At 41.0% G+C, this 25,048-nt stretch overlaps 1 protein-coding gene across 7 annotated transcripts in view; it reads right to left on the reverse strand.

The window, feature by feature from the left end:
• Dock4 (dedicator of cytokinesis 4) overlaps window positions 1-25,048 on the reverse strand; it is a 418,252-nt gene that overhangs the window by 114,085 nt on the left and 279,119 nt on the right. For all 7 annotated transcript variants that reach the window (XM_063238782.1, XM_013152428.3, XM_063238800.1 and 4 more), the window contains exons 16-20: window positions 20,364-20,470; window positions 6,055-6,211; window positions 1,330-1,427; window positions 1,140-1,223; window positions 890-990 (exon numbers count right to left, since the gene is read on the reverse strand). In XM_063238782.1, coding sequence (XP_063094852.1) covers window positions 890-990; window positions 1,140-1,223; window positions 1,330-1,427; window positions 6,055-6,211; window positions 20,364-20,470 — 547 coding nt within the window. The remainder of the gene's footprint in view (window positions 1-889; window positions 991-1,139; window positions 1,224-1,329; window positions 1,428-6,054; window positions 6,212-20,363; window positions 20,471-25,048) is intronic.

Here is a 25,048-nt window from a genome sequence, read left to right on the forward strand (position 1 = left end):
CTCTTTGTCTCACTCCTGGGAACACATGACTGTGCATGTACACCCCGCTGGGTGCTGCCTAAGCTACAGAGTAGAAATATGGGCAGAAAAGCAGTGATGGCGCTGGAATGGGGAGACAGGACATCGGGTACACGGCAGGACCGGATTTAAGCAGAGCAAAAGACTGCAAGGATGTTATTAACAGGACTGAAAGAGAGAAGCTGCTGCCTTCTGGCAAACAGCAACTAGGCCGGCTGGCCGAAGGCACTAGCTGAAGCTCCACATTACTCATTCGCCCTCAGCCTGATTTGCACACTCTGAGCAGGAGGAAGGAGGAGCAGGTAAACTGGCAGCTGCCGTGGAAGGACAATCCTCTGAATGACTTGCTTGAGGCTGGGGGACAAGTCTTCGCGTTGGCAGCACAAAGGATAGCACTGGGCATGCAGTGTGACACTCAGTAAATGTTCACAACTGAATGACTGAATTACTTTGAGTAAAGGAGAGCAAAGCCTGTTTTCCATTCATATTTCATTCTTCAAGCCATATATGGTAATGAAGGAGTACATGGGTTAAAGGGGGTCCTTGACAGCAAAAAAAGAAAGCAAATGAAAGAACCAGACATTTCAGGCCAAAGAACACAAAGTGGGATAGACACAGAAAGGAAAATATTTTTATGCTTTATATACCATGAATAGAATATTTCTGCTTACTTCTGTTTTTAATCAAAGTAAGTTGTAGCCATTAAACAAATGAAGGCGTGTGAGGGGGAAAGATACTGTCCCAAGAGACACTTCAGTTTTGAGCTGCATTTCCTTCCTGTGCCCTCTTCTAAATTTTCCTCTATAACTGCTTTTACTTACAAATGCTAAGAAGATCCTGCTGTAAACCAGCTCCAAGCTAAAAGACTTACCTGTACGCAAGTGCCCCAGCGAAATGGCTCTCAATGTAAGTGTCCATCACAGGCTTAAAATGATGAAATTTGCTATCCTGCAGCAGATTTATTATGTGAACCTAAAAACAAGATGGAGCTTTACAAAACCACATACAAATGGAGGCTTTTTAAAAGAACTTCTTATATTATCAAAGAACTTCTTATATTATCGATCATGAAAATCGAAACTGAGATAAAAATTGTTATAATTAAGTGAATGTAAACTTACCAAAGAATCAAAAACTTTAGACCCATATTTTTGGGAATTTTCATCTAAAATTCCAAATAAAGTATCCAGTGTATCTTGCAGAAACTGTTAAATAAAGAAGTAGTAGACGAATAAATAAAATATTGTCTGTTCTTCCCTCCAAGTGTTCTTTTTTCTGAGTTTAAGAGGGATAATGGAATAGTATACAGACCTTTACTATCTCTGAGCCATCAATTTCTTTTAATTTAGAAAGACAGCCTGTGATCTTGTCTGGGTGGGTTCTCCATTTCAAAAGATCAAGCATATCACCTTTGGAAACAGAAAAGGAGGATTAATTGCTATTAGAGTCAGCAGCTCCTGGTGTGTGAGTGTTCAAGGGTGAAAGCTGAAATCTCCAACACATAGCTCCCCTCTCCTGGCCATTCACTGTGTAAAAGGCAGGATACTATTTAGCTTTCAAGCAGGCAGCCAGTAAGGGACAGGGCCTACAATCAGAGTCCAGTGGTTACAGAGTAAATAGCACACACACCAACTTAAGAATTAATTCAAGCTATATAGCTAGTCAAGCTTAGAAATGCAAAAGCAAAAACAGTAGAAAGGATAGGGTTAAGGTAAGAAACCTTAATTCTCAGCAAAGAAACTTCTTAGGTAGAATATCTTAAATTAGTTAACAACTCCCCATACCTCCAGGCTTCTAGGAATTTAGAAATACAAAGTGACTGATTTTCTTTTAACCGAAGAAAAGTTAAAAGTTAAAAGTCTGAAGTCACTGACTTTCTTTAAACTCCACATTACAAAGCCTAAACCCCACTGAGTTATTCCAGAGCCACAGAGCCACCTATCACAGGTGATTCCTGAACAACTTCACAAGTGCTTTGGCATATCATCTGGTTCAAGAATTTACAATCCAGCTTCCTTCCCAGAGTCTGGAAAGTAGAGTACCCAGCTCTTCAATTTCCTCTCTGAAACTTGCCGTGGGCGCCCTGACTCCCACAAGTCCTCTAGGAACCTCACTTGGGGAGAAAAGAACTCTTCCTTCATCTTTCTAGGGCAGATTTAGAAAGCCTTGGGGAAATGGTGTCTCAGCTTCTTTAGTCTCCAAAGGGCACTGGGCGTTGAAGGCTGGTGGCCGTGGAAGCCAGTGAAGGCAAGATGAGCTAGCAAGGCGCACCAAGGACTCTCAGGAAACTGGAAGGGCTGGTCTGGGCTCAGTGGGCTCTTCCATGCTAACCTGTGAAGCATTCACTTCAAAGAGCTTGTCTCACGAGAAACTCAAATGAGTCTTGCTGAGAGACATAAAGACCAACAAAGAAATAAAAAATATTCAGGAAGTAGTTCTAAGATGAGGAGGCAAAGATGGAGTGAACAGAAATAAAAGTATGATGAATCTGGAAAGGAAAGAGGAGGAATCTGCAAGACTAAGATTCAGAAACAAACTTCATCAAGGTCTTAATGGTAAGAACCTTAGTCCAAAGTAAGCATTCCTAATCTGAAAACCCAAGTGTTCCAAAGCGTTTCTTTGAGCACTGATGTGATGTTGCAAGTGGAAAATTCATGCGTGGCCTCAGCAAGCAAATAGTACTCAAGCAGCAGGCAGTCTCAAAATATACTTAAAAATATAAAGTGTACAATGAAACATAAGCAGATTTTGGTTTAAACTTGAGTCCCATCCACAAAATATCTTATGTAGCATGTAAATGTTCCAAAATCCTCAAAACCCCAACATATGAAACACTCTGGTTCCAAGCATTTCAGATAAGAGATGCTCAGCCTGTACTAAATAGGAATGTTCATCTACAACAGAAATAAGAGGACAAGAGTTTAAAATGGCAAAATGAAGAAAAATTTAAATTACTTATATTTGCATTTTAAAAATAACAGAAACAAAACCCTGAAATTGTTTACTATTGATGTCTAATTGAGATATTCTGGGGGTATAATCGAAACCTTGTTAAAAATGTTTGGTTATACTTGGAATGTCAGGTTTTTCCAGAGACCATGATGACAGAGGCAGGGCTCTATTATTCTCCAAGTTCTAGTCCTCTTTTCTGTCTTCCTTCACCTAACCTTAGGATGCTCCCCTCCCTGGCATTCTCTTTTAACACCCCCCTCCCATGCATTTCTCTTCAACTCCCCTCCAACACCACTCCTGCTCTCCTCCCTTCCCCTGGCCCTCTCTCCCCCCTTCCCCTCGCCCTCTCTCCCCTCCCTTCAGAGGGAGACAGCTGCAGGGACATCGCAGGTCCTGCCAGAGAGGAGGAGCATGGGGAGTGAGGGGGTGGCTCTGCTCTTCAGGAAGCCACATGATGGGGCAACAGCAGGGGACCAGGAATAGGAAGCTCCTGAGCAGAGCTGAGAAATGGGGACAGTGGTCCGATGATCGCATTAGGATAGAATGCTTGAATTTCCTGCAGGAAGGCTAAAGAATCTCAGGACTGCCCATAACGGAGCAAATGGGAGAGCAGAACAGTTATGCTTGTCTCGAGTAAGTACGGTACTCATCATTAAGGCAAAATTGTCATCTCTAAGTCTGGTTTAGTCAATCGAAGACATTACCTACTGAAAGTTAAGAAATATGTGGATGACATGGTGCCGTGTCTTCAGAATGTTAAACTCTATATTTGATCTGACAATCACAGATGCCCAACAACCACTTTACTCTGAGCACACTATCTGTTAAAAGGCTATGTAATAAATAGACAGACAATGCAGACAGACACACTTCAGGAATCTGGGAAACTGCTACTAGAGACCCCAACACTTGATAAATATCCAATTGCAGTGGTAATTGAATTTGTGTATTTTCCAATTCAAGTAAAATGAACACACACCAATTTAATTTCAATTTGAAACTGGATTATTTCTATACGGAGATGTGTGTCTAGCATATAAATTTCAGAAAAATCAACTGATTTCTTTCCCCTTTCTCATCTCTTGAAACACTCTATTCATTTCCAGGCTCATTTTTGAGCTGACTTACTCTGACAAGGTTAATCAAAATCAAAATGATAATGAAATATGTATCAACCTTCAAAAATGAGCCTAACACTGCATGGAGTCCTGAGCCTGTCTTCCAGACAGTAAGATGTTTAGCACAATGATTTCATGAATAGTTTATTTTCCATATTTACCTGAAAGTATTCTCTGCTTCTATAAAGTAGGAACACTTAAGTTCAGGAACTGGGTTTCTCTATCTTCTGCACATAACTCTGTTTAATATCCTAACTCTAGAACTAGAATAAATTTGGGATGCAGGGTCAAATACTATGACAGCCATGACTCTGCTGTTAGGTTTAGCTGTGTGGTAGGCAGAGTAATGGTCCACAAAATGTCCCCAACCTAATTCTTAGCAGCTGTGAATGTGAGTGTACTTATTTTAATGGCAAAAAAAGACTTTACAGATGTAATTAAAGGTCTTACAGTAGAGAAAAATCCATTGGATTTTTCTGACCAAATACATCTTATTGCTTAAAATACAGAACAGAATCATAGTTAGAGAGATCTGAAGTGGCAGGAGACATGGGCCACAATATGCAGGCAGCCCCCAGAAGCTCCACAAGGTAAACAAAGGGACCTCCCCTATAGCCTGCAGCAGCAATACAGCCCTGCAAACACCTTGATTTTAGCCTAGTGCAATTCATTTTAGACCTTTACCCTCCAGAGCCATAGAGCAATACATCTGTGTTCTTTGAACCCAATAATTCTATGTTAATTGTTACAGAAGCAATATTCTATTGGGGGCATTCAATGAAATGTGAACGTAAGCTCTGTAACAGACAAGTAACTAATCCACATTGAAGAAGGTAAATTCTATGTAAGGTGTCAGGAAAAGGTTGATTTTTATTCTCTTCATAACCTCTACGAGGATAGACTGGCCCTATAAGAAAGACTTGAGGTTGGTAAATGCCTTTTAATCAATGAGTTATGTCAATGGAGGTTTTGTTTAAACAAAAGAATTAACCACTGAGTACTGATGAACACTAAAATTAATATAATTTACTGTCCTATGTAAGCATATTAGTACCGCATGCTGCAATTGAGAGGAATTTTTTAAATGGTCAGTATAATTATGCTATATTTTGCTTCTTTTTTGATACTATGTTCTATGCAAAGATAAATGTTTCTTTCTACCAATGCTATTTCATAACACAAAAGAAAGAATTAACAACACATATATACCTTTAGGCACAGGAGTTTCCTATGAAACACAGTACTTTGTTATGCAGTGATTCTCAACATAATGAATCTGACTTATTAACATAACCTTCCAGATGCGGACCAAAAGCCTTATATGGCAACCATGAAAAACTCAAAATTATTTAATTTACTTCTTTCATTATAGGCGGTGTTTTTAATAACAATTTGCTAAGGAAAAGAACTTGCTTTATTAATCATAACTTGCTAAACAATCACTGACATAAAAAGTAGTGCTGGAACAGAAAAGCAATATCTATCTAATTAAACAAAAAACAGGCTTTACTCTAAAGCCTGCAATTAGGGCTGTTTATAGAGCTATAAAACAAGAGATTACAGTGGTGGTATTTTTTGTCTTTTTTTTTAAAGTTGGGTTTTAATAGTTTATTTGAGGAATGATATACTTGTTTTCTTTCTTTCTTTCCTCTTTTTTTTTTTTAACCAGGGATCAAACTCATGACCTCATACTTGTCAGGCAGGTGCTCACGCCACTGAGCTAAATCCCTGGCCATACATGTACTTGTTTTTAATGTTGAAATAATCTTCAAGTCCTTAAATTTCATGCATTCAACAGAGCATTAGGTCACCACTATTTCCATTTTATTGACTGTCTTAAACGAAGGATTAATTTTTCTAAAGCAAAGTTCTTAAATAAAACCTCAGTATTCACTGAGTATGTCTACCAAATTCACACATGCCCTCAGGTATAAAACCTTTCAAGGAAAACAGTATTGTACATTACCATTTTGTGTGAGCTTTGTGGAACAGAGGAAAGATGTTATCCAGAAAGATTCCTTTGTGGCCTTCATGGCTTGATTATTATTCCCAAGGAAAATGCCCTTGGAGAAGGGGAGTTTGAGGTAGCGGGTAGTATCCTGAAGGTTTGTATTTTCTTCACACTGTTCAAAATATTCAAAACACAAAAGACAAGGAAAACAGAACTTGTAAGAGTTATTCAGCATCATTTCCATTTCTAGAGTTTATGAAGTGGAGACTTTCTAAAGAGCATTATAAGCACAATTTGGTTTTTAAGTAAAATGCAACAAAGAATTAAACTGGGATTTGGGATCTAGAATGATATAAATTTAAATCCTACCTCAGTCATTTCCAATATTTGTGACTGTGTAAGTTATTTAGTCACCTAGGGCTCTGGCAGTCTACCTGTAAAACCTCATTGTCTCATCAGAAGAACCAGATCACACAAAGCCTTTAACATAACTCCTGATACATGGAAATGCTGAAGAGATCATATTTGCAGTGACCACATGATATTTTTAAATGCTTAGATTTTCCCCCAGGATCTCCTCTGAGGTAGCTGTTGAACTGTTTTCACTTTGAAAACTGGCCATTAAGGAAATGGTTATTTCAGGTAATCTAATACACCCACTATTTCCCTCAGTAGTGAAGGAGATCACTACTTCACAGAAAGGGTTAGCTAACAAATGTAAAAGGAATTACAAATTTGGAAAACAAAATTTCAAATCCCTACCGTAATTATTTCTTTAGTCAAGGATTATCATTTATTGCTCATATCAGCAGGAGAGTTGTTGATGAGGAATCTGATGTGGCAACACACAGATTACTTACTACTGTCAAGAGGACAATGTAACCGATCAGGTTTTCATCATACCAATGCAGGCAATGCAGAGACACCCATCTACATCACAGGACGCACAGGGTACTAACAGGCTGCCTGCCCTACAGGAAAGCAGTAAGATGTACCAAACATGACACTGTCTGCATGATTAGTGGTCTCACCCATTCCAGTTAGAGTTGACAAAAAAAGGATTGCTCTTGATTAATCAATAGAAGATTGATGACCCAATGCAACACATAGTCTTGGCTTTGGACAAGCCTGATGATCGTTTCAAACTTCTGCTTTTGATCTGTAAACTGACCTAGCTCTGGTTAAGAAGTTAGTGACCTGGATAGTACTCAAAACATTAGTCAAAGCAATCAGGCAAGAGAAAGAAGTAAAAGGGGTATATGTAGAAAAGGAAGAAGTCAAATTATATCATTTTCAGATGACATAATCCTCTATACAAGAAGACCCAAAATAATTCTACCAAAAGACTTGCAGAATTAGTAACCAAACCTAATGATGCAGCAGGACAGAAAACCAACACACAAAAATCAATAGCATTTCTAGGGCTGGGTATTTAGCTCAGCGGCATAAGTACCTGCCTTGCAAGCAGGCGGTCGTGAGTTCGATCCCTGGTACCGATAAAAATGAAAAAGACAAAAAAAAAAAAAAAATAGCATTTCTACACACCAATAATGAACTCATTGAGAAAGAAATTAGGAAAATAATACCATTCATAACAGCAGCAAGAAAAATTAAATATTTAAGAATTAACCTAACTAAGCAAGTGAAAAATCTACAATGAAACTTTTCAGAGTTTCACTGTAGATCTTTCACTTGCTTACACTAGTTTCAAAACGGGAAGACAAGGGGTTGGGGATTTAGCTCAGCAGCATAAGCACCTGCCTTGCAAGTGCATGGTCGTGAGTTCAATCTCCAGTACCGAGAAAAGAAAAGAAAATGGGAAGACATCCCCTGTTCCTGGCTTGGCAACAAATATAGTTAAAATGGCCATATTTCCAAAACTAAAACACAGATAGTTCTAAAGTTCAGATGGAACCAGAAGAGACCCAAAATAGAAAAAGGAATTCTGGGTAATAAGAGCAGAGCAGAAGGCATCACAACCCCAGATTTGAAATTATATTGCAAAGCTAAGTGACAACAGCATGATATTCCCACAAAATTAGATGTGTTGATCAATGGAACACAACATAGTCTGCAGAAACAACCCCAGGCTATTTGATCAGTGAAAAAGTGGTACAAAACATACCATGAAGGAAGGATAGGCTCTTTAATAAATGGTGCTTGGAAAATAGGACATCCATATGCATAAGTCTAGACCTATATATCTTACCAGATACTGAAGTAAAACCAAAATGGATCAAAGATCTCAATGTTAATACAGAAACATTTAATCTGCTGAGAGATAAAATAGGCACAAGAAGATGCAGGTATAGGGAAGGACTTTTTGAACAGAATCCCAATAGCTCAAACAATAGTATCAAAAATCAACAAATGGTAATATATCAAATTAAAAAGCTTCTGTACAACAAAGGAAACAACCAACAGAGGCAAGAGAAAAGCTACAAAACAGGAAAAACTTTGCTAGGTATTCTTCAGAGGACTAATATCTAGAAATATATATATATATATATATATATATATATATATATATATATATATATATATATATAAAAGTTAAGACTTCTCCCAAATAAAAGATCCAATTAAAAATGGGGATATGAACAGACACTCCTCAAAAGATGTACAAATAGCAAATAAATACATGAAAAAAGGTTCAATATTGCTGGTTATTAGAAAAATGCAAATTAAAACAATGTGGAGATTCCATCTTATTCCAGAAGAATGGTTATTGTCAAAAAAATGAAACAAGAAATGCTGCTGAGCCTGAGGGGAACAGGGACCATTTTACACAGTTGGTGGGAAGATAAACTAGTACAGCCACTCAAGAAATTAGCATGGAGATTCTGTGCTGAAACCAAAATGTCCATTTGACACAGCTATCTCCCTTTCTGGCATCTTTCTGGAAGGGTTAAAGACATCAGAATACAGTGATACCCTGTGTACCCAGGTTTTTAGCAGCACAGTTCATAATAGCTAAATTTCAGACTGGGCTATATTTCCAATAACAGAGGACTGAATACAGAAAATGTGGTATCTACACACAATGCAGTACTACTCTATTATAAAGAAAGATAAATCTGAGATATTTGTAGGAACGTGGATGCCTCTTGAGATCATAAGGTTAAGTGAAGTCAGACACACAAGCTTTAACAATGTGTGGTCTCTCTTATATGAGAATCCCAAAATATAAATAAAGAGTAATAGAAAAGATAGAAAATAGGGAGTAGGGAGATAGATCTTTTTTGAATGGAAGCAGAGGAAGGAGGGACGGAGGAACAGCAGAGGGAGAAAGGGGATGAAAGACATAACTGAGATGAGTTATGTTCATGTACAACTCCCCACAAAGAATATAAACATTATGTAGTACAAACATGTACCAATAAAACATAAAAACCAAAAACAAAATCAATGTAACTCATATAGAAACAATTTAATAACTGGCAAAACCACTGTCTACAAAAACAGTACATTAAAAATAAATGCATGTGGGGCTGGGGATTTAGCTCAGTGGCATAAGCACCTGCCTTGCAAGCAGGCGGTCGTGAGTTCAATCCCTGGTACCGATAAAAAAGGAAAAGACAAAAAAAAAAAAAAAAGAATACAAAAATAAATGCATGTTATGTTTTTAAAAATACATAAAGAATAACATGTAGGGCCAGGGATTTAGCTCAGTGGCATAAGTGCCTGCCATGCAAGCGTGTAGTCATGAGTTTGATCTCCAGTACAAAAACGAAAGAACGAACATGTCAGATATGTTCTAAGAGAATAACAGTTAACATCCTGTGGACACTGAGAGGAGTGCTTTTATTTTACTTTGGTTTATTTGTATACTGGTTTTTAAAAACACAATAGTTATCTTAACATTTCAAGAAAAAAATAGGTACAGATCTAATATTTCTTAGCTTATTAAGAATATAAATTTCAAAATTCATATGAACTGTATTTCTTCACTTTGTTAAAATATTTTTAATCTTAGTGACCTGGTAAAAGGAATTTAAACACAGAAGCCTTTGGTATTGAATACTATTTCATATGATTCACAAGATTTACTTTTATTTTGATTATGTCTTTAAGAACGACCCCTCTCATGAGTAAAGAAACCTAATCAGAATATTACAAGATGTTATGGCGAGCAGGCCTGCTCCCCAGCAGGAACACCAATGGAAACAAACAGCCTCCATAATTCTCTTCTGGTATTAAGACTCTAAATGCTTTCCTTTATTGCTTTGAGATTTCATATAGAGAAAAGATGGCATAAAGTGCACATGCATGGTTTAAAGCATAATTATAAAGCAAACACTTCAAATGCATTCTATAGACAAGATACTTAGGTAAAGCAATGTTCTAGAATCTTAGACCACTTTCCCTTCCCCTTGGTCTTATTCCTGTTATCAGGCCCTGAGCCACGGCCAGTCATAGCACCCTACATCCATCCTGTTTCCTCACTGGAGCTGGTCTGCAGGGTTAGGAACATGCTCCGGTCTCCCATCCACAGCCTGACCTGTCCTCCATACACCCAACCACCACTTCCACTGTGACTAAATCTCATGCCAAACCCAGCGCAAACACTCTGCCCAGCTATTTCCAGGCCTCCTTCCCACAAGCTGGAGCCTGCCCTAGTCTGGTATGCTCCATTTGTTCACAAAAATCTGGTCCTGTAGCTATATCTCTTATGCTCCCCCTCTCTGAGCTAATTGGCTCTTGGCTTGGTCTGTAAGCTTCTTGGAATTCCTGCTTGATATATTCATCTAGCGCAACAGGTTGTCAAGGCACTGATCACCTGTGACTACAGATGTAACAGCTGCGTCGTGTCCTTAGGGGGGCACTGTGAATAGCACCCTTCTCCTGGGCCGCTGCATCCCATAACCCTGGTTCCTTTTACTTCTCCTCCATCCTAGGAAAACTAGGACATCAGCATCTGAGGCTGGGACATGATAACTTGATAGCCTCTTGAAGGTAAACTCCATCACCACCACGTAAGTACAAAACAGTAACACAAACAACACCTCATAAAAAAGTTACTTCAACATTTTCCACCAAGAACACTGGTGTGTGTGGGGGGGGGTGAAAGTGGGGAGAAAGAATTTTTTGCATGTTAACTCAGTAAATACAAGCATATACAATCACTCTTTGGAGAAATTTTAACCCATTTTTGAAATATTTAAGAAAGTACACAGAAATACAGCATCTTTTACTATTCCTTGAGGTTTCAGGCACATAAAATAAATAAACATCAGAAATTTTAAAGCAATTCTGGCAGGAACCATTCATGATGCACCTCGTATGTCAGCACTGCTGAAAGCTGCAGGTACCCTCTCCTCACATCGACCCAAGGAGGCAGGACCCTGTACCAGAGGCACTCCTGTGACTTCCCCAATATTACAAGTTAGAGTCAGTAACAGCATAGGAACTACATTTTGTATTCACAACTACTGTGGAACACAGCTTCTTCTCCACTGTTTTAACAAAGTTCTGAGTTCTGCACCAATGAATTTAAAATTAACCAAGATACAGACAAAATATGGAATTTTAGGTATGGTTAAGAAAGAACAAAAAAATGCTCATTTTTCAAAAAAGGGGATATACATGGGAGACAGCCTGGAAGAGATTTCTAGGCAGTGTGTGGAACTGAAATACTATTGAAAGAACCAGACCTATTTCTTGTACAGTGAAATGTAGTCTATGTTCTGAAACCACACAGGGAACTAGAGGGATCATATGACCCAGAAGGATCTTCTGCATCCTGAAAAACATCTGTGTATCAACTGGCTTGGTTTTGGCTTGGCCGAGGGAAGTTTTTCCATCAAGCCCAGAATATGCATGGACAGGCAATATGATGATGAGGAGGATGATGAGGATGAAAAAGGAGGAGGAGGAGGAGGAGGAGGTGGAAGAGGAGGAGAAGGAAGAAGAAAGAAGAAAGAAGAAAGAAGAAGAAGAAGGAGAAGGAGAAGGAGAAGGAGAAGGAGAAGAAGAAGAAGACACTGTCCCTCTTACAGAACTTGTGCTTTGTGGGAAATGTGACATAGCTACCTTGCTGCTGGTGTTGTGGTACACAGGCAGTGGTGGAGTGGGGAGGGAACAATTAACTGAGCTGCTCTTTTTAGGACAAACAAGTTCTCTTGAGGCTGCTACTAGACTGGGGGAATAAATCTGCCACTGCCTTAAGGATAGTTAGTGTTTGCTTTGAGAGGTCAGAACTTGTACAAGTCATCTTAAAATGAAATGGAGTTAATTTACTGTAAATTTGAGAGCAGGACATGAGAACTAGCTTTCTGTTTTACCAGTTTTGAGTATTAAACTAGATCTGACCCCACACACAGGCTCCTTCAGACTCCCAAGGGAGTATTAAAATGTAGACTTTGTGGTAGCAGAGATTACACAGCTCGCTGATAGTCTTTTTCTTAGAACTAAAATCTGTTGGTAGGGGCCAGACATGGTGGTGCATGTCAGAGATTCCATGGCTCAGGAGGCTGAAGCAGAAGGACTGCCATGAGTTTGAGGCCAGCATGGCTTTCATAGTGAGTTCAAGGCCAGCTTGGACTACATAGTGAGACCCTGTCTCAAAACACAAACAAACAATCCGTTGGCACAGCAATGACTGGTGCATTATGTAGCAGCCAACTAGTTGGCCACTATCTTAAATGTGAAACAGACACAGCGGTCAGTCACAGAGAGCAGTCCAGAGATGTAACATCTGTCATTATGAACAATATCTATAATTTATTCAGAAAAAAACTCAGCAGAGAATTCATGGCATATTAATCAAATAAGGGGCCTGTAATTTGTGGGAAGTAGAGGATTAAATTTTAAAAATACAGTAAGTTAGAAAATCTAGTTGGAACTCCATAATACTGGCTAATCAAAACCAGATTTCAGTAGTTTTTGGTGGCAAAATATCTTCTTTTGTAGACTTTTTGGGTAACACTAATCATTCTGAATATTACGATCTGTTTTAAATTCCCACTGTTAGCCAGTTCTTCAATTCAGTACAAAAATGTGGCAAGGAAATGATATGGTTGCTATCCTTGAAATCATTCCATGTCTGATCTGACCGCCACACTCTCGCACTGATACCAAACACAAAGCTGGGATAAAGACCCCTGGAGAGGCAGGCATGGTGGTACACACCTGCAATCCCAGCACCTGGGAGACTGAGGCAGGCGGACCACTGTGTGTTCAAGACCAACCTGAACTATATAGTGAATTCAAACCACCACCAAAACCCAAACCAGACCAGACCAAAAAACAAAAACAACTCCATTGTATATCAGCTCTGCTGGGAAGGAGGGATTGGTGTGAAAACTGCTTTTTGATTTTTATCATTGAGAATAAGGGGGAATCACCAAGCAAGCAAGGGAGGAAAAGCCAAGAAAGGGAAGGAAGAATGCATGCAATGGTACTGGAACGAATTTGTGTATGAGATCACTGGCACATGACAATTAAACATAATGTGGGATTCCAGAACAGAAAAATGACATTAGTGGAAAACTTATTGTGAAATCCAAATAAATTTTATGCTAGTAGTATTTTACCACAATTAATTTGGTTTTGAGAAATGTGCTACAGTTTCATGTAAGAGGTTAGTGTACGTAGACTTGGATAAAGGGTACATGGGAAAAATTTTAACATTCCTGTAGTCAAAATATCTTAAAATAACCTTTAAAATAAAAGTGCAGGCATATTCAGATGACAACATGTACTTTAGTAAGGTGAGGGGATGGAATTTTCAACCGAATAAGCCTTAACAACTACTCCAGATTTCTCTTTTTTAATCTGTTAAATAAGGAACCTCCAGGTAACTCTTGACATTCAGCTCTGGTTTTAATTCTTTGGATCATCACAGCAAGGAGGTGGAACTGAGCAGTCTGTGGCAGGAGTGGATGGAGATGAGATTAAAAAGCTCAGTTTTAGACATGCTGATTTTGAAGTGTCTCTGGGTGAACCCACTGAAGTTGTTCAGTGGGCTGTCAAAAGTTTTAGACTCAGAACATGGGTCTGGTGTTGCCAGTACCTAGATGTGGTAAGGTAGGTAAGGTCACCGACGGAAGTGGAGGAGAACTTCTAGGGGTATGAGGCACAAATATGGAAGCTGAGATTTAAATCCACAGAAACACAAAAGTGCACAGAGAGTGAGACAAGCCCTAAAAGAAGATGAAGAGCAGAACTAGGACAAAGTCATCAGGAAGAAGACAGAAGGCTGGGTTTTCAGGAAGGATAAGTAACAGCACCACGTGTGACAGGGAGTCAAGTGCAGGAAGATTTTTCTGTCTAGTGGGCATCAGGGTATTGGAGGAGCAAAAAATCACTTGAATGGTGGCAGCACAATCAGCCTGCGGAAGGAAGGAGGCGGAGGCAGAGAGCAAGACTGGGTTTTCATGGGAGAAGAGGGAGGACCATGGCTTTTAAAAAAAAAAGTTTTTAGGAAAAACGCACGTTGTACTCTGAGTGAATGGTGTCTCTGTAGAGGAAATCACAATAGAAGCCACAGAAAATGGTTTACTGAGGGTCAGGCGGGTGGGGGCAGGGGGCAGAGGAGCGGAGTCCTGGCAGCCAGGAGGCAGGAAGGTCCTGAGCGCAGCAGGCGGAAGACTCAGCATCAGAGAGAATCTTGACTCCTCCCTGAGACAGGAAGCAGGAAGCAAGGAAAGGATGCAGATAAGTCTGCAGGTGCCCGGGAGAGCGCAGGAAGCTAAGGAATTCCTGTCGGATGGCTTCTGTTTTCTTTGTTAAGTAGACAGCAAGTGGCAGGCTAGGGAGATCATCAGATCTTGTCACCAGTTCCTGTGGGAACTACAGAGGGAGTCGATGGGTCGGCCTGCAGTGTAGGTGCTCCTGTATCTATACCACTCAGGCTGGTGCTAACCTGTAATTTCCCCTAGCAGTGTCGTGGGCACAGAGGAGGCAATGCTGACAGACTGCTGCTGCGGGACCATTTTTTAGTTCCCATGCAGGCACAACAGAACTAAACATCAAGGATACCCTGAGTAAGAAAGGAAAGGAAGGGAAGTCAGCAGGGGCTTCCTGGAGGAGAGTAAGACTGAAAAACAGACATAGATAGAAACGTGGAAAGCTGAGAGATCGGTGCGGATATTAAGGATTTATGAATTTTGCAACCGAGCCTATCCAGTTAACCCATCCACTCATCTGTGTGTCCAGTCAGGGACCAGGTATTTACTTGACATCCACATGAGAGATCCTGTTGGGTGGGGATGAAGCAAGGTCCAAAGAGTAGCCCCAGCAAAGTAAAATGCAAGTGAAGGTGATTAGAATTGAAATGGCCAAGAAATAAGAGCTCACAAAACTGGACAGGTCAACCAGAAGAGTGAGACCGTGAACCAGAGGCTAGGCTGACTGCAAAGGAACCCGCCAGCTGCCGCCCCATCCCCACCCCTTCCTCACCGGCCTCAGCACACTGGGTGAGAACTGAGCCCTGCAGAGGGCTGGCGAGGGCTTCGCAACAGGATGGGGAACTGGTAGGTACTTCTGAAAGGCACGGGGGCATCTGGAGACAGCTGGCCCCTGAGCAGTGGACCCGAGGCTTCAGAAGACAAGCTCACTACACAGAAGCCCTCTCCATAGAGGGCAGAAGGTTTCGCTTAAAGTAGTGCATTTGGGGAGGATGAGGCAGTGTGAACTAGCAAGCACAGGAGGCTTTCGGGATTCACATAAACAAAGCCCTAAGTGTTAGCATATTAAGATATCTTGTGTTTCTTTTTCTGGTTAGCTTCTGTGGTCATCTGGGATATACTGTTATGCTAGACCTCCTAGGACATTACTTTTTAAAAAGTTTTGCATGTGTTTGTTTGTTAATTTCTCTCCCGGTGTGTCCTGAAGTAAGGGTGAAGTGATCAATTACTCCACCCTCAGTCCTGGGGTGGATGGGTATATTTCTTGCTTGTCTAACATTTACTGATCATGTTTACAGGGTAATCTCTCAGAATTCTCAGCGTAGCATGTTCAGTGAGCACGACAGTGCATGTGTAGACATCTCCCCAAAGCCTCATGTGGTCACAGGTGGGGCTTCCAGCTGGAGCTAGGGCGTATGATGCTGGAATTAAGTGTGCAATGCTGGGATTAGGATGTGTAATTACTAAATGACTCCACTGATTGATCTGACACAGTCCTGGGTGTGAATAAGGGGAAGGCTCAGTGCGGGCATGAGAGCTACCTACCCTCAGTGCAGACGGCCTGGAAAGAATCTGAAGAACAGAAAGAAGGCTGCTGCATTGTTTGCTGCTTCTTTGCTACTGTGATGCATCGGTGCCTTCCGCCTGCCATGCACTGTTTCTCCTCCATGATGCCCTCTGCCATGCCACCCTGCCTGGGAGCCAGCCAATTATGAACTGAAACCTTTAAACTATGAACTACGATAAGCATTTTCTTCTTTAACTTTGGGTGTCAGGTATTTTGTCTCAGCAGTGAGAAAAATCAAGCCAGTAAGCTTAGCAGCAAATATATTGGTCTAAAGTTCCAGACTCCCTTTGTCTTTTAATTTTATTTAGGAATACAAACATATGAAGGGAAGGGCTACCCTGAACTTCAGGGTAAGAGGAGATCAAGTTTCCAAGGAGTCTGTGAGGTCCACTGCAAAGCCAGTATCCAGTGAAAAGAGGCAGTGCTGGACTAGGATGGAGAAGCTGGGAACAAGACTGAAAACCTGTAGGAACCAAAAACGTGGGCCACAGAGGTTTGTGGACAGATTTTTAGGTAGCAAACATAAATAACCTGCAACAGACTTTTGCAATATGGGCTATCACATTAAATTGACTCTGTCCACCCAGGAAACAGTATCAATCCTCTATCCGGCTGGCCTATCTGGCCCATTTCCTTTCTAGATGCACTGGATTAGGACCTCAATAAATCCCTCTACTAAGCAAAACCCTAGTTTGGTTGAGTTGGGCCATCTTAGCCATGGTGGTGTTAGACAATCAACACTGATGAAGACCACCCTGATTTCTTAAAGGCAGACAGCATTGTTTTTATTTTTGCTGCACCTGAGAATGTTTCAGAATGTACTTCCAGTGGCTCAAAGTCCTCCGGGAGAGTCAGTCAGAATACAGAGCCCAGTGCACAGTCAGCTGTTGTACCTAGCCTCCTTCTGGATTCTTGTATCATTCTCTTTAAAGAGACTTGGCTTTTGGAGAGTGAATTCCTTTACCCCTCACTGCGTCTGTCTCTTTTTACCTTCTTTTCCCGCAGGTAAAGAGAGGAAGATAGGCAAAAAGACCTCTATAATGTTAAGGAAGATATAATCCTAAGCAATGCAATAAGATAACAAAACTTTCTACGATTAAATGCTGTAACTAAGAACTCCAAAGGAAAGCTCTAGACCCTTCTCCAGCCAATTGGGGACATTACCTATGCTGGGAGAGCTTCGAAAGGGGCTTTAGAGAGACAAAATCTGGGAAGAGGCGTGATTAAGTCACAGTATTTCACTCACCTGTCTAGAGCAACAGCATTCAGATTTTTGTAGGGTTCAAGAGTTTCCTTCCACTGGAAACCACTCCAAACTTGTAATGAATGAAGTTGAGTTGGAAAGGAGGAAGGGGGAACTGCCCCCCCCCAACACAGTCATATAAACACTTACTGAATGTGCTCAGTTTTAGCCAAGGATTTGAAATCTACTTCTCCCCTATATTTCTTTTTCACTAACAAATTTAAGACTATAATCATCAGCAGACCCTGTGCTTCCTTAAGGACAAGAGTTATGCTGGTAATATGATAAACTGTAAGCGGCCTTATGATGAAAGTAAACTTCTGGGCTCAATGCTATGACAGAGAAAACCACATCAGCAACCGGGCTAAAAACGGAAGTTGTTGCTCTTGGCAAGTATTTTGTAACTCCTCAGGCAACACTAGCCACATTTATAAGAAAAACAGCTACTTGGGGGTGCTGTGGCACTAACACTGGGGTTCCTACAATATAGACTTGGCACCATTAGACACCTATAGACACCACCCTGAGCCCTGCGTGTATTTGAGAACAATTACAGGGATACTTGCCTTTAAACTATTTCACCTCAAATGGACTTCCCTTCATGGATCAGAATTCCAAATACTCAGGGCAGGGGCTTGAGCTCATTCAGAGCTCTGCTGCGGAAAGTTCTGGCCTTGCTGACTGGTGTCTGACAAGGGAGTAGATAAGCCTCTGTCAGAACTGATAGACCCCTGCTCACAGAGGAATTCAAGGTCTGGCACTGAAGCACACAGTCTCTCTCATCAATAACTGACAATCATAGTATCATTCATATTCACCGAGAGAAGTCAACCAGCGCTTGCCTTGAGAAAAAGCTTGTGCCAAAGAAGCATCTTCCAGCCCACAGCGACTGTGTCCACATGTGACATGTGATAAAAGACTGATCCACTCTTCTATGAGCCTAGTTTTAACTACCTTATCCTGACTATATCCTGACTATTCTGAGTCAAGACTTAATGTCAGGGACATCTATATCATTTATGTCTTTCAGAAAACAGTGGTTGAAGACACTGCTGTTACATTACTTACCTGTTACAAAGGCACCTCAGATACAAAGGTCTAGGTGTCTGGTGAACACCATTCTTCTCTCTGCCTTGCTGAGCGCTCGACTGCATGTGCTGCTAGGAAGTGGAGCCTAGTAGGGTTTGAGGTCGCTGGGTGCACAGCTTGGAAGGGTTCCCCTGTCCCAGCCTCCCCACTTCCCTGCTTCCTGGCTGCCAGGGGGTGAGCAGCTTCTTTTCCCTATGCTTTTCTGCCATAATGCTCCTGCCTTGGAGCTGGCTAACACGGACAGAATCCTCAAAACTGTAAGATAAATTAAAACTCTTTTCTTTTAAGCTGTGAATTTCAGATACTATATTTCAGCAATGGGAAATCTGATGGACTAATGCAGAACCCAATCTGAGCCACTTAGTGACTTAGAAAAACCCTATCTCAAAAATTTACTGAGCTGTATCTCAGTGCAGAGGTCCTGGGTTAAATCCCTAGTACCACGATTTTATAAAGAACTTACTGGGCTAAGCTGAAGGATCATCAGATGAATGTGGGACAGTGCACTGAGTACAATGGTAAGAAATACAGGCAGAAGCTTAGGGAGATCAAGAGAGCACTGCTGTGAACATGGGGAGTACAGCTCCTGAGGGAGGCTGGGGTGAAGGCGAGCATCAGAGGAAGTGCAGGAAAGAGTGAGCAGGAGCAGCAGAGGAAGGCATCACTTCAGGAGTTCAAGGCCAGGGCAGGTGTGACAGAACCAGCAGGGAGAAATAAGGAAGTAGAAAGAACCCGGTGTGGCTGCAGCACGAAGAGTTAAGGAATGGCAGAAATGAAGCTTGGGTAAGCAGTGGTACATCCCAAGAAGCCTGGGATTGTTTCTTGCACCATGGAGGAGCCTCTGAAGAGCTCCGGAACTACAAAGTGACCTGGGTGGCCTGGCATTGTAGATAGGTCACCCTGAAGTCTGGGTAGAACTAGCACCTGAGGAGTTAACACCCAGGTCAGTGGACCCATAATGAGCACAGATGAGAGTTCCTTAAAGCCTGGACCATCACAAAGTCAAAGAAATGGAGAGATACACTGTAGAAATGCTGGCTGTGTATTCAAAATATATTTTTATTTTATACTTCATTATTGTCAGCATTCTCGGATCATTTCTATGAGGTGCTCACTTTTTGAATTTGCTTGCTGATACATACAACAGCACTTTGTTTCAAATATTTTCATGACAACTCGACTTAAAAAAATCTGCAAAAGTTGTCATGACAAAGTGTATAGCAAAAAACAAACAAACAAAAAATTCAGGGGTCAAACAAATATACAAGAAAGTTTTGCCAGTACTTAATGTGATTTGTAAGGTTTACTTAATGCTATCACAGCAATGAAAGGATTTTAAGGTCAATATCCAGATTTACCCAAACACCTGGCCCTAACTTAAACTGAAAAAAATCCACGGTGGTGGCACACACCTGTAATCCAAGCACTAAGGGAGGATGAGGTAGCTGTTTTGCAAATTTGAGCTCAACCTACGCATCTTGGCAATGGACCCCATTCCTTTCTCAAAAAACCTTAATAAAGGCAGTGGGTGGGCTAGGGATATAGGTCACTGCAGAGGCTCTTGGATCACTCCCCCAATACACACAGACCACAAAGAATCTTTAAAGTATGTTTAGCATATGACAGAGTACATATATAGAAACAATAGCATCAGAAAGACATTCCCTGCCAGCGACCTTAGGGAACAGTGTTCTTTTCAGTCTTTTTGTTTTGTTGCCCAAAGAAATGGTGAAAGTGTGAGTTGACTGTTGTGCCTGGTTTCCTGCAGTTCAAAACAACTCATGACTGAAAGTACCTTATGCACGATGAGCTCATGTGTGCCATCTGGAAGAGTCCGACCATCTTCCTGCATCAGGGGCACAAAAGAGAAACCAAACAACTTCTTCTCGCCTTTCTCCTTCGCTGTAAACAAAGGAAGGGGAAAAGATCACTTGCTCATGTGAGTCCCAGCTTACACATCTGAGCTAGAGGGACATCAATAAATATGCCTCATCACACTCCTCCACACAGCGCTCAGCCGCTGTCCTGACAGGACATCTATCTCAGGTGGCCACCCATGAACCCCACAGCCCTGCTCCCCTCTCTCAAGTCCTTTTCCCTCTCAAGTCATATTCCTCACATAGTTTTGTCTATGGCATTCATTATCTGAAATTGTTTTTAAAAACTGTGGAGTCTCTTATCTCACTCTTCTATCTCAAGGACTATTGATGGCAGGATTCTTACCTGCTTGATTTTCTAAAAGAGTGCCAAGAACATGGCAAGCTCTCAATAAAGGTATGCTCAATAAAAGAATGGATTAATGAGTGAATGTGGAGTAAGTGTACGCTGTGAGTATCAACCATGGAAAGGGAATCTCTAAACTCTGCCTCGGTCCATGCCAGAACTTCTTTCCCTACATTCAGATATGTAAATACACAGGGCCGTGTCAAAGCCACTGGTTTGGAGTAAGTTAGGTCTGCTAGAAGATAACTATAAATTGCCAGCAATAGTTTAATGAATTGCCAGCAGTAGCACTCTGCAATGCATAAATGAGCCAATGAGGTTTTCAGATACCTAATTAAGAAGAAGTACAGTGGCTAGAAATGCAGAGGTTCTTTAGCTATTATTTGCACACAACAAAATCGAGACTCCAGATGTGAGAGAACCTGCTCTAGAACTTTTGGGTACCATACCAGTTCTTCCACCAGACTTCTTTTCTCCAAAAATAGAGAAAGCCTTAACATCACCAGGTTTGTTCAACTTGACACAGCCCTGGCACTTGGATGTGTGGGGAGGATCTCTCCAGTGTTGGCTGGTTATTTTGTCCTACACAAGTGTGGCAGTGGAGCCAACGTTGGGGTGCAGTGAGACTTGATTGGACGAGTCAGTGCAGTGACCTTGAAAATTAGACACCGCAGTTGGCAACACATCCTTCCTGATGGCTGCTTCTGGCCAGTAACCAGGAAGAGGAGGATGAGGCAGACAACCATGCTTTTTGGCTAGCTGGACTTGGACCCTGAAGGACACCCCTGACAGTGTGATGGTAAAGGGCTTTTCTTCTAAAAACACAAATTTTGACTCCAAAGAGAAACTTGGGCTGGGGAGGAATTGATGTTTCTTAAAGTTAAGCAAAATTTCAGTGACGACTCCTGGGAAAGACTTCTGCAATAATAGTCTCAGAATATCTGATGGAAGAAGATTTATTTAGAAGTAATTTCTGAATTCTATTTGATTATCTCTGGTGTGGTTTGTGGCATTTAGTTTAGGAAAAAAAAAGATTCTGTAACAAAATTAGCAAACACAAGAAGATAAAATTAATAAATACAGGATTCTTTTTTCAGGGTGGGGGTGTTTTTGAGACAGGGTTTAGCCATGCAGTTCTGGCTGGCCTTGAACTCACTCTGTAGCTCAGGCTGGCCTCTAACACACAGCAATCTTTCTGCCTTAGTGCCCACAGTGCTGGGATTACAGGCGTGTGCCACCACACTTGGCCCATGAAGATTCTGCTACAAAATAAACTTTTGGCTTTTTGAGGGCCTACTTTGGGTTAAGTGCTATGAAGGATGTTAGGTCTACACCTGGCTTCCTTTTTTGCATATGCATGTCCAGTTGTCCAAGTGCCATCTATTGACAAAAATACCTTTCTCCATTCCCTTGCCCCTGCTTCTGTGTCAAAGATCAGGGGCCCATACCTATAGGTATTTATTTCTGGGCTCTCTTTTCTGTTGTGCTGATTTATCTGTCTCTTCCTTCACAATATCTCAATCTTTTAGCTTTACAGTAAGTCTTAAAGTCAAGTAATATCATTCTTCTAATTTTGTTTGTGTTTGTATGTTTTTAATAGTGCTTGTTATTTCAAGTTTTTTGCTTTTCACTGTAACCTTTAGGATTAGATTATGACTGGGATTGCATCATGTCTGTAGACTCAGAAAGAACTGACATCTTGACAATATTCTTTCTATCCATGAAGAAGACTTTCATATTTTGTATAGTAAAACAGAAGATTTGCCTATATTCACCATTTCTTCTTCCTTTATTCTACTTTATTCCTGAGCTCACAGCCATCACCACAAATCCACTAAAACTACTTATCAAGTTCAATAATTCCTATGATGTCAAATTAAATTACAGTTTCTCTGTTCTCATTGACTTTTCACTGGCACCTGACATGCCTGATCATTTCTCTCTTGAAAAACTGCCTTCAGATAGTCTGCCAGATTCTCTTTTTCCTTGATTATCCTTCAACCTACTGGTCAGTCCTTCTTAATGTCACGTAATGGCCCCTTTTCCTCTCCTGTGCATGTGGTGACTGCTGTAGAATCATTCTTGTGCTATCTTAATTCATAGCTTTACAAATATCAGAAGCAAGGGCATGCTGTAGCAGGACCACAAAAGCTGTACTGGATCACAAAAGCTGAGACTATGGATCTTTCCCCAGCTGCACATTCAATGAAGTCACGGAAGTGTTTCAACTTGGCCATGACTGGAGCATTTATACCATGGGAGTCAGCAACTGCTGCAGATCAGAACCCTGGCCTTGCACCTGAGGACTGTTTATTTGGTAATGATAGCAGACCAAAGAGCTATCCATTCTCATTCACCAGTTTAAGTTTCCAACCTGTATCTCATTCAGTTGCCCATGTAACGTAAGGATGGCCAAACAGACATAAAATGTATAAAACAGCATCATGTTTGATGTTTGTTCCCTAAACACATTCTTCCTACCACCACTTTTACATTAAATGAACACCTCATTTTCAGGCCAATCTCCGGGGTCATCTTTGACTCTTCTTTCACATCTAACCTGTCAATCTATAAAAAACACTTAAACCACTTTCATCTTAAGACAGATTGTTTTCATCTCTTAGTTGAAGAACTACAAAAGCCTCCCAGATGATCTTCTTATCCCAACCGGTCCATCTACAATCCATAAGCAGCCAGATGCTTCACCCCAAGTCCCCTTGGCTCTCCTTGCTACCCCCCAAAAAACCCACTGTGAGGTACATAACAGTGTGATCTCTGACTCCTCCGCTGTCTCTCTGTTCTCTCGCTAGGCCTTGAAAATGCCGGACATGTTTCAACCTCATGTCTTCAGTATTTACGGTTCTCTCTGCCTGGATTATTCTTTCTCGGATACGACAATGACTTTGGCTTTCACTTCTTTCACTTTCCTACGATATGTCTACTTCTCAGAGACGTCTTTCCTGCCGACCCCATGTACGACGGCAGTATAATAAGCACTGTCATGTCCTAGCGCCTGAACTCAATTTAGTCCTTTTCACTGAACTCGCCCTCCAACTTCCTGACAGAAAGTAGTCCCCTGTCTCTGTCCACAGGGCATGTGTGCCTAGACACCAAGCCAGTGTCTGAACTACAGGCATGCGGCCTCTATATATTATAGTTTTTCATATGTACCTACCAGTGATAAAGCTTAATTTGTAAATTAGGCACAGGGAGAGATTAACAGCAAGTTGTATGCCTACAGTCTCAGGTTATGATACAAGTCAAGAACTTATACCTGTTCTCTCAAAAGTTTAATGCTTCAGTTTAATGCTTTTTTTTTTTTTTTTTGGCATATCACTATTCTGACATTTTGAGGCCATTAGTAAATAAAGTAAGAGTTACTTGAACATAAATAGTGTGATACCACAGCTCTGAACCGATGGCTGGATCACACGCAGCATGGGTACGCTGGACAAGTTCAGCTGGGACAGAGTGGGCCTGTGTGAGACTTTCCCACTACCTACAATCGTGTGCTACTGAGAACTTCTGAATTGTGTCCTTCTAGAATTTTCCAGTATTTCAAATTGCAGTGACTGCTAGTTACTGAAAACACAAAAAATAACGCCATGGATAAGGGGAGTTGAGGACAAGTGGAATTGTGTATTTACTTGCTCATTTGTCTGATTTTCATCCCAAGATTGAAAGCTCTGTGAGAGATGGCATCTTGTGTTTGCTGATGCATCTCCAGCATCCAAGAAAGTAACTGGCACATGGTGAGTATTCAGTAATAGTCACCTCATGAATAAATATTTCTGAATGAAAATGTATGCACACTGAAGTATTTGGAAGCCTATGTGATAAAACTCTTGTTGGGTATCTGGAGTTTGTGGAATTTATGGGGAATTTTTCCTACTTTGTTTTACTATTTCTTTTGAATTTTACCAATGCATGCTCAAAAAAAAGAAAGAAATTGAATGAACTCTGAAGTGGACGGATGAGAGAGCAGAGATTTAACCGATTTTACTGAACATAGCCTTTGTTCTGCTTTCCAAGTTATGAATAATAACAATTTTTTGCCAAGTGCTCTTTCTTCTTTTCCCTGCAGTTTTGCCTTTATTTTCCTTTCCTTTCTCTTACTTTAAATCTCAATGCCTGTATGAGGTCCAAATGGGAATTCATAGCAAAGACTGGTGGAAGGAACAGAACTTCAGCAAAGTCCTTTATGCTTCCCCACTTCAGCCTTGCACATAGAGTTCTGGGGTCTGGATGAAGAGCAAG

Source organism: Cavia porcellus, unplaced genomic scaffold (genome assembly GCF_034190915.1).
Source record: "Cavia porcellus strain 051 isolate PalLab524CR breed Dunkin Hartley unplaced genomic scaffold, mCavPor4.1 scaffold_2, whole genome shotgun sequence".
Taxonomy (NCBI): domain Eukaryota; kingdom Metazoa; phylum Chordata; class Mammalia; order Rodentia; family Caviidae; genus Cavia; species Cavia porcellus.